Genomic DNA, 10,624 nt, shown 5'->3' on the forward strand with positions numbered 1-10,624 from the left:
ATCTTGTGTTCTCCACAGGGAATGCATTATTTGCTCCGCTGCGGGTCTCCTGCTTCTACATACTATTAACATTCCCTCCCTTTGTTAATGCTACCCCCTACCCCCTCCCTTTGATACTGCTAATCCTGCATAATGCATGGGCATAATATGACTTTGAAACCCCCCAGCCCACCTCCTACGCATTTTCCATAAATATGCTAAATTCCTCTTGATATGCAAATTATTTTGTCAAGGCGCTCTCCCCCCCCTCCAACCCAGCTTAAAAAGACGCGCCAAGCCTTGGGTTGTCATTCAGACTCTGTCTTCTCGACAGACCTGTTCTTCACCTGAGGACGGCTGCTTGCGTTGTGGCCGAAACGTCGTGAGAATTATTTTATTATGTTTTATTTTTATTATTTTATTCCCTTCTACGTGACTTTACCGAAAGAACCAAGAAGATGCCTAGGCTAATTCTGGGAATTTTCAGTTCATGGGCGTGATGTCTGTAGGATATTACTGTAAATGCTTGGTACGTCTGAAGAATGCTTGCAGGATATATCATGCACGTGCCGAAAATTAACCCAATTTATATAGATGTGAGGTTATCTTGCTAAGAAACACTTCATTCTATACGTTTGGTTATTGTGAGTGAAGTAAAAATTACAATCCTTGTAGTTATCCTGCACCTCTGATTAGTGCTGTTGGCTACGTGTGGTGCAAAAAAGTTCAACATACATATGTGCAATACTTTTCCAGATATTACCACAAGCTGGCGGATGCATAGTGATGAAAAGTAGCAGTGTTATTGTACAACTTCACATTCGAAGAGCAGTGAGCTGTTATTAATGTTGTCTTCTGAGGATGTAATAGGTGTAACATATTGATGAAGCAACAATGTGGTGGTAATTGTGGAAATTATGGCAACATTAATGTGCTTCATAAATTCTATGTCAGTCAACCTGAAACAATTGTGAGTGACCAACACATATAGGGTCGCCACCTGTCCAGGTGTGACCCATAAATTACAGGAATTTGCATAATTTGTGTGTTGGGTCGGAGGAATCGATTTGTACTGAGATATTGTGGTTTTGTGTTGAACTTTACGACAGTTCATTGCAACTGTGAAATATGTGTGGGTTTGGCCATGAAAAGAGATGATAAATACTTTTTGATTGTTGTCTCTTAACTTTTAATACAAGAGAGCAAATCTAAATCACGTAATTTTGTTAATCACAAGAATGATGCGTGCAGTTTTATAACAACACGCTGGGTGGTGGTAGCGCACACCTGTAACCCAGCACCGTGGAGACAGCGAGGTTTGGTGGATTGCACACATGTCATGAAATTCCCTTCGCATGGGCGTCGAGGTTGTACGTATGTACGTATGTTGAACTTCTTTCGCACCGTACGTACCCAACTGCTAATCGGAGCCATACCCTGGCTTGCCAGGACGTGGCAGTACAACAAATGAATTAATCGCCACCGTTTTCCATCTGTACGTGTATAGTGTAACCCCCCCTCCTCGTTGGTATTGGTTTTCTCTGTGTACTCTGGTTTCCTCTCGTGTGTAAACATTCATTAATCAACAGGAAACATGTTAATATACAGATGACCAGAGCTTGGGCAATTATTGGCACTGGACCACCGCCTGGCTGCCATCCAGCTCGTCTGTGGTTTTCTGCACCTCTGACGTTGCCCATCCTGTCATCTGCAGGCAGAGGTCAAAGTCAGCCGAACGGGGCACGAGCCACGCGGGGAGAATCGGACTTTCCGCAGGGGCCCCCGCAGCCAGGGCGTGGGCGTGGAGGTGGATCCCGCCACCCTTACCCCCGCTACGCGCACCCGCAGTATCCGTACGGTTACCCGCCCTACGCACACCCAAGCATGATGTACCCTCCGTGGGGGGGCGGCGGCATGCTCCCTGGATATCCCCGACCTCCACGCGCCATGATGAGGGGTGGCCCTACCTATTGACGGCACTCGTTTGGCGACGCACATGTACATTCGTGCTGTGAAAACGCATCAGAAAACTAAAGCAGAACGTAAGGAGATAGAGGTGGCAAATGTTACATTGCAAAGTGCAAAAGGCCTAAGTATTTTTTTTGCATTTTATCCTTGGGCCAACCACAGTGGTCATAGTAATGATCATAATAATAGCTTAGATCCGTTACCGACGGCACAAGTGTCATTTGGTCAGCCAGGTCACTTGTGCATGTACGACGGTTGGAGTGGCACGCGCGTGAGACTAACTCTCGCTTGTGTTGACACTTGTTTGTACCAGGAAGTCCAGTTTTATACAGGGAGCAGAACAGTAGAATTTTCAAAAAACTCAAAAGAAATTACTCCCGAGCACAGGGGCTCATGTCTACATCCTTAGCGTATTCCCAAGCTCACACACACACTATGAAGTAATGTTAACTCCGCCACCGTTAGGCACCAAGGTTAATTTGATGACAGCCTTCTAGATCATCTTCTTGATTCTTTCGGTAAAGTCACGTAGAAGGGAAGTAATAAAATAATAAAAATAAAACAATAAAATAATTCTCACGACGTTTCGGCCACAGCGCAAGCAGCCGTCCTCAGGTGAAGAACATGTATGTCGATAAGGCAGAGTCTAAATGACACGTCTTAGGCTTGGAGTGTCTATTTAAGCTGTGAGGGAGGAGGAAGAGAGCCTTGACAAAAGATCGTCGGAAGTTCTCCCCACATCGGCCAAAATAATTTGGATTACACTGGGGTTTCACACGCTCGCGGTTTTACCCTGCCCATGGTTTATACTTTCGGGTTCTGGAGATCAGAGTGGAGCCCTGAGGCCCACTACTCCCCTCCAACCACAACCCCTACACAGCACTCCCACTCGTCATCACGAGCTGACCTCGCACACACTGCCTCCACAATTTCCTAGATGGCGCCTCACGCCAACCTCACCACAATTCACTCGATGCTAGGCACCACACAAACAATTCACAACGCCCGACAGGAAGCACAATTCAGTTCTTCATCCTAGTCCACAGCAAAAGGGTTCCACGTCAGTTGCACTGCCTCACCCTTGCCACAGGCCGGGCGCTGGAAGGCAGCGTTCTGCTCTCTTTGCTCGGCCCCACCCTGCACCAGTTCTTGCCCTTGATTTGACCTTGGCCTCGACCTTCACCGTACTCCAGTCTTGACTCAAGGACCCTGGTGTACAGCACATGAAGCTAAACTATTAAACTACACGCTGTTATGCAGGATTGTAATCACGGTGTCAAGCTTATAAGTCCCCATTGTGCTGTTGAGTCCACTGCTCACCACACACAGCAGCAGTGAGACTATTTCGGGTGTTGCTGGTAGCGCGGCACCTCCACTCCGGACTGTTGTTGGTGTCTCCAAATCCTCTGCCTTGTTTGTGCTCTGAGTTCTTCTTTTATAAACAGTCCCTATCCAATGGGAGAGCGGCTCCACCGTTAGCTGTTAACACCTGGCTGGTTTTATAGTTGTGCTCCAAGTGAGTACTTTACACATGCTTCCAGTCAGTCAGCTGCTTGATTTGAAAGTCACGTGATGTAACTGTCGACTGGTTCTAGATTTGAAGCTTTCGTGACTGCAATGATTCATACTCTTTGGTTTTTTCGGTAAAGTCACGTAGGTTAAAAAATAAAACAAATACATTAAATATCGACGGAAGCTTGTATTGCCTCCGAAACGTCGTGATTTAATTTATTTGTTTTCTTTTTTAACCTACGTGTCGACTGGTTGCCAGACTTGCTCACTTGCTTACACTCCTCTTCCACTGGCATCATCACGGTTGTTCCAAACCATACTTTTATTCCAACATAGTGTTTCAATAAGTCTTACGTACATCACTATTTCCCACACTTCCTTCCACCAAAATCCTATAGTGAACACTACCACGAACACCTTTCCTGCTAAATATCCTATTCCTTGAACGCCTCTCTCCCATCTTCTATGTTCAGCTTCCCCACCAGACCAGACTGACTCAAATCCCTCAGTCCATTATTTTTATTATCTCCTTACTCGTCCCACATCCTTGGTCACCCCATGTCCCTCTCTTATTTGTCATTGCTCATTTCAACCTCAATCTGCGTTACACCACCTCCCCTGCCAATCTCCTCCCTCCCTCCCTTCTTTCCCCACAATAACTCTTCTGATCCCGAACCCCTTCTTCAGCTTGCATGGCATGCGCCTCTACCCCATCATTACAGTCATCCCATATCCCAAATATCGCGGGCGCCACGGTGGCTAGGAGATATTAACTACCTCGTCTGGTATACAGGAGGTCGAGGGTTCAATCCCGACCCTGACGCCTGTATTTGGAGTTTGTATGTTCTCCCCGTGGTCACATTGATTTTTCTCTGGCTTCTCTCGGTTTCCCCTCCACATAAACGTGCGTTTATAGAGTATTCAACTGCTATAAATGTCTACGTGATATGCCACTTCTTTGAGATATCATTTGGGGCCAGGTCGCTTATGGAAACGAGCTATCTAGCTCAGTGGGCCTGACCTAATTAAATAAAAAGTTTTAGTTGTATCATCCCCTACCACCCCTCAACGTGTCATCACCCTCATTATCATTGTCATCCCTCGCCATCGGCATCATCAATTTCTATCATCGGTGACACCATCCTTGAAGCGCGGGCCACAACACGTGCAGACTTGTCCCTTTGCTGACCAGCCGATGAGTCATTCCTCTTCCACACGTGCAAAGCAAAGCCTTTGCAATGCTTAGTTTTTGCAGCCAACAAATTGACTGGGTGGCAGTGCTCAGTTATGGCAGCCACGTCTCTGTGTGTCGTCACGGTCGACAACCTGTCCATTCTTCGAGTAGTCGCTGTGCCGACGTCACAAGCAGCGGAATGGGGCCACCAGAAAATAGTGTTCACTTGTGTTGCACTTAATACGATTGTAATGCAGGTGTGGAACATAAGTGGTGGCGATGTTTCTGCAGAGTACTTTTGCTGGTTTTGGCAACAAAAGGCTTTGCTTTGATTTACACCCCCCCCCCCCCCAACCAAAATAAGTCTTAAAAAATCGAAATGTGTTATAATAAAGCGATTTAAAAAAATGCATATTCCCTTTTTTGTTGATGCAGTGAAACTCCAAAAATCAGCATCGATGTGGGGGTGCCACTTTTGGCGAATCCCGAAATCCGCTACGCACCACCGCAAGAACAACTAATGTCAGCAACAGTTTGTGTAAAATTGCAAATTTTTAGGTGTTATCAGCCACACGACTCCAGAAATCGGCAAAAGATTATCAGATCTCAGAAGTGTTTGATCGTACTGCTAAATAACAAAAAAAAATCATTTTGCAAACTTTAGGAGTTTTGTGGGGGCTGACGTCCACCTCCCTGCTCCCCATGAGCGGGCGGGGCGTGACGTCCACCCCATCTATTCCCCCCTCTTCCTCTTTGGTCGCCTCTCGCCGCGCCCCCGCCGATCGGGTGATCGGCCCTCCGCGCCAGCGCCCTCTTTGAGGGACATCGCTACTCGGCTGGCTCACCACCGCTCGGGATTATCTTCCCCACGCACACGCACCCCACCACACAAAAACGAACGCAGAGGCGTGCACGCGCGCGCCCCTGCAGGTGCGTATTTCCCTCACAAAGGCTGGCGCTAATCAAAACGGCAGTATGAATATGCGCGTGCACCTCAGGGGGTTAAACCCTAATCCGCTTGCACACAAAGGATAATGCTATAGGACTGTATAAATATGCACGCCCCCCCCCAGTGGTTAAGCCTTAATCAGCCGTGTAAAGAAAGGCTAATGCTAAAGGGAAAGGAGCGGCGGCGCTAGGACTATGGGTGCACGACTCACAGTTAATGCTATTTTGAAATCCTTTATATTAATTTCACTTGCTTGGTTGCTTGCGCGCTTACGACCTTGCACATTTTTCGGTCGTTTTTTAACCCACTTCCTGTGATCCAATCGAGCTGACATTTTGCACACAGACTCGTTGTGCGTGACAATTTATTTTCGTGAACATTTTTTTCCAAAATTTTACACTTTTTAGGAAAAAATAAATTATATTTAATTACCAATTGCTTAATGGTGGCAGGCAATCATCTGACCCATAGGTGGCAGCCATCTCAAGCCAGAGGACGAGAGGACTCTAGCCGCCACGCATATAAAGGATTTATAGTGAAAAACTTAGTTTTTACGGGTCAATTTTTTACTGTCTAGACACGCTGTGTAAACGCGCTGTGAACACGCGCGAGCGTGAGCAAGCGGGTGTATCGCACCCCGCCCCCGCCCCACTCACGCGGCGCTGAATGTTCGCATTTTCCACACACGCGTGTAAACACGCGCAACCAATGGCAGACGTATATGTTGTAATACACACGTGCCTCACACACGCTCAAATCACCAACCCCGCGCCGACACTCTGCATCCCAGTGCTCGCTCTCTCAGGCACCCCGATTCCCCCGCGCAGACGCACCACATACAAATTGCAGACACCACGCCGAGGTTCTAACCACACACACAGAAATCACACTACACCGATATTCTGAACTACAGTTTATTAATGGCGCCAATACACACTGCCTGGAGGAGGAATATTTCGCGAGGAGAGCCTAGTGTAACTCTGCCCATGAACCCAGTCACTCAAGTGTTCTACCACATACCTCGTAGCTGTACTCCCGGCGTCGCACGAATGCTGTGAGAGTCAGAGGGAGAGGGACGAGCGAAAACCTAACCTATCACTGCCTCATAGCAGCACTCGCTGGCATCACGCGGATGCTGCGAGCGGCTCGAGGAGGCAGGACGGCAGGGAGTCGGTCTGGATGGCCCAGAGGTTGTAGAAAACTGAACTAATCGTCCCGGGACGCCCACCTTTATACTCTAAACTTCAAAGGCCCGGGGGGCATCGTGTCGCACAGCCAATCACGTGCCTACATTTCGATTTACAACTGATGCCCCGCCCCCACCTGGAGCGTCCATCACGCCCCCACCCATTGTCCCTTGCTCAGGGTTCCTTGCTCAGGGTGCCTTGCTCAGGGTGCCTAATATTCCACCCTCCGTCCTCCCCCCAATATGTGTAACTCATTGCGGTTGGCCCAGGGAACCTTTTCTTTTTGCGCCCATACAATTTTAAGCCAATTTAGGGGCACTGCAATGTAAGCTGTCCTGTGGGGGTCGGCCAATCTGACACCGGGAAACCGTGGGACTCTCCCCCTAGGGGCCTTTCGGAGTAAAACCCGATGTGCCAGGCAACCCCCCCGCCAGGACACTACGTGGGCGCACTGCATGCGGGTGTGTGTTTAGTGTGGGGGGCGGGAGTCGCAGCGCTTGTGGAGTTGCTCTGTGGTCGTGGCACCACATAGCCCCCCGAGGTGTCCGTCCCCATCCCGAGCTGACTGGAGCACCTCGTCTAAGACGCTCCAACCAGGTAGCGCCGCAGAGTCCGTGGAACTCGCCCGGACCTCGTTGCCGGTTTCATGGGTGGTGGCTCCGCTGTCCGAGGCTCCGGCGGTGGTCTCCGTCTCCATTCCAGAGGCGCCTCCCGTCCTCCGGCGTCCACTGGCTGGGGAACGAACTCAGGGGTGGAGGAGTTTAAGTGCTGCCGCGCCTCCTTGTCGGGCCGGGGCCTGCTGGGAACTGGGGCCCAGCGGGGCCCATGTACGGCGCGAAGCCGTCGGGTACTGGGGGTGCGGCGATTTTGGAGTTTCGGGGCACCCGAGGAGTGGGTGCCTCACCCGCCGGGGCCGCCCTCCACGGTTTTAGTCGGCGGACATTGACCACCGTTTCTCGGCCCCTCTCCCCGCCCTGGATCAGTAGGGGGAGATCTGCCGCACCACGGTCCAGGGTCCGCGCCAGTAGGTGGGCAGCTTCCCCACCTGTCCGGCCCCTACGCGTGGGGTATGCAGCCATAACTTAGAGCCCACCGAGTAGAAGGGGGGCTCCAGGCTGAAAATACACCTCCACATATCCGTCTCTCCACGTAAAAAACAAGTATCCTATCTAAACATACTCTTTCGTTCTTTCAGAAAGTCAAGAAGATAGAAAAAATAACTAATAAATCACGACGTTTCGATAGCAACACAAGCCATCGTCTTCAGGTGATTTTTTTTTATAAACAACAGGCGGACTGCAGAGGAGGAAATGTAGCGAGAGAGCTACTACAACCAAGGGTTATATATGTGTAGTGTTGTAGATTTGAGGCAGACGACCTCTTGTCTTTTCCTTCCCAGGCCACTTTATTCACAATGTCACTTTTACAGCACTTGTTGCAGCATGCGAGATTCTGCCGTGCGCCGCTCGTTCGCTCTCATTCGCCGCCTCCCGGTTTCACTCTCTACAATCCTTCCTCGCCCCTTTCGGCTGCCATGTCTCGCTGTCTCAGCGGGTCGATACCATGGCACCCACGGCATTAAAGCATGCCGATGTACGGACTGGGCTCACTCCCTTAGTGTCTCTACCCCTAGTCTATATGGGTCCCGTGTCTCGCCGTCTCAGCGGATTGATACCATGGCAACCCCGGGGGTTAAGTGTGCCGACGTACGGACTGCGCTCACGCCCCTAGCGTCCCTATCCCTAGCCTATACGAGCCCACACAGGACTACTCCCACCCAGGGAAACTCTAGCTAGCCCATGCAGGTCCGGCTTCAATTTGTCTTGTCTTCTGTCTTCAGCCCACTGTCCCTCCGAGCTCGTTTGCTCGTCTTATATAGCCCTCGCAACCCTTCCAGAACATTTTGTCCAGAATATTCCTATATCTGATTGACAGGTACTGGTCTCTTCAATTCCGGTCCTTATCCTATTTTAATTACACCAACGGACTTCCCGCACCCGGCTGCTCCCAACGTTACCCAGCCGCGTCGCGCTCCCATTCCCGTGGCAATGCTCGCCAACTGCCTTCCCCTGGCAGCCAAGCGTGTACGTGTAGCCGTTATAAACACACGCGCGTTGCGCCACTATATATGTATGGTAAGTGGGCAGGACTAGGGATGAAATTTGCAAGTGGTGAGTGTCGGCTAATCCGAGGAGGGGGGAGCTGTTGCAACGGTGAGAGGGTGGGGGTGAAATTTACAGACAGAAACAACTTAGTAATGTAATGCAACTCAGAGAGTCGGCCAACACAACAGTCAACACCACACCTGGTTGATCAACATCCTTCCAAAGATTGCTAAATTTTGCATCCATCTTCTCGGTTGAAGTCATGTCTGAAAATCCAAGGGTAAGTGGGTGGGAATAGGGATGAAATTGTAAGTAGATGTAGTGTGTCAGACGAGGCACACGCAGAGATCTGGAGGCACCACAATTTATTATAACTTCTAGGGCTAGGTATAACACAACACTTGGACACAATACTTGGACACAACACTTGGGGGAATTTGGCTAGACCCCTTGGAAGAGGTCCCCTTATCACTCAGCCCCCTATAGCCGATTCCCCGGGCTTCCCATGCTGGACTGCGTCCTCCGCTCCGCCCCTGTTCCTCTTCTCCTCTCTTGAGCCTGATCTCGTGCCTCCCCCGGCCACGCCCCCTGCTCGGTCTCTCGAGACGGATCAGGAGCCAGCATCACATGTCCTCGGGCCCTCATTTCCGGGCCTCTTTAACTCCCCTGATGAGACCCTGCCGAGCAGGGCCCGCTTCCCGCAACGTCTCCGTCGACTCCCTCAAGAGGTAAGTGCACTCGCTCGCATAAATCGTGAGTGCTTACAGCATACACCCCGTAGGGACGCTACTTACATCCCTACATCACTCAGCCGTCCCGGCTGACCAACATAAAAGCAACACAAGTGTGGGCCTCCAACAGAACGAAACAAGAACAACCATTAACAACAATAAATATACCCGAACGAGGAAAAGCCAATATGTACATTATATATAGAATCAAGAAAAATAAAAAATTTGAGGAAGGGAACAAAACCAGTCAGAACATATGTACAATGGGTAAACCACCCCCCGGACTGGCCAACCCTAAACCTCGTCCATACAATACCGCACACGAGATGAGCTCGGTTCAGCCAACGGCTCATCTGGCTCAGGTTGCAGACGTGGACCCCGGTGTAGGTATAAGCAACTGCCGACGGATGGTCATTTAAATCGAGCCGTCTTAGCCAGAGTTCTCATTGCTGGTCCATCCAGCAAAGGGGGTACGGAAGATGGCGGCACCTCCTGAAGCGAGGATCCCCCCGCGGGGCAGGGTCAGGCGATGGCAGCTCCGTGTTCCCCTGCACCCCTTGTCCCAGACTGACTGGCGACATCGGTCCCTCTAGGCGCCCGGACCCTGCAGGCAGAATAGCAGAACTGTTCTGAGGAAGGACATCAGGTGACGCGCGCCCCAGCTCATCAGACTTACCGGACCCCCGGCCCTCGTGGATTGGGAATGAAGAACCAACGTACGGTGGAACAAAACGTTTCAGTCGCGACGGGTACACAAACCAGCGACGACGACCATATTGGATCCACACACACTGTGGACTCCGCACCTCTACTACCTCTACTGGTCCCTGCCATGGCTTGTGCAGTTTGGGCGAGGTGCCCAGTGGGACATGAGGGCAATGGAGCCACGCCTTGTCACCTTTCGCCAATACCATAGTGGGCCGGCGAGGCCTGACCAGACGTTCGTTGGCCGAGTTTCCCCAGGACACCTCCCTAGCCTCCTCCAAATGCTGCAGGACCATGCGCATAGGGTTCGAAAT

General features: G+C 50.5%; 1 protein-coding gene across 1 annotated transcript in view; it reads left to right on the forward strand.

Annotated features, from left to right (window-relative positions):
• LOC144724777 (transmembrane channel-like protein 1) overlaps nucleotides 1-4,964 on the forward strand; it is a 72,818-nt gene extending 67,854 nt beyond the window's left edge. The window contains exon 21 of the mRNA XM_078604163.1: nucleotides 1,694-4,964. Coding sequence (XP_078460289.1) covers nucleotides 1,694-1,953 — 260 coding nt within the window. The 3' untranslated portion in view covers nucleotides 1,954-4,964. The remainder of the gene's footprint in view (nucleotides 1-1,693) is intronic.
• The last annotated feature ends 5,660 nt before the right edge of the window (nucleotides 4,965-10,624 follow it).

The sequence above is a fragment of the Lampetra planeri genome, chromosome 21 (genome assembly GCF_965212315.1).
Source record: "Lampetra planeri chromosome 21, kcLamPlan1.2.h2, whole genome shotgun sequence".
Taxonomy (NCBI): domain Eukaryota; kingdom Metazoa; phylum Chordata; class Hyperoartia; order Petromyzontiformes; family Petromyzontidae; genus Lampetra; species Lampetra planeri.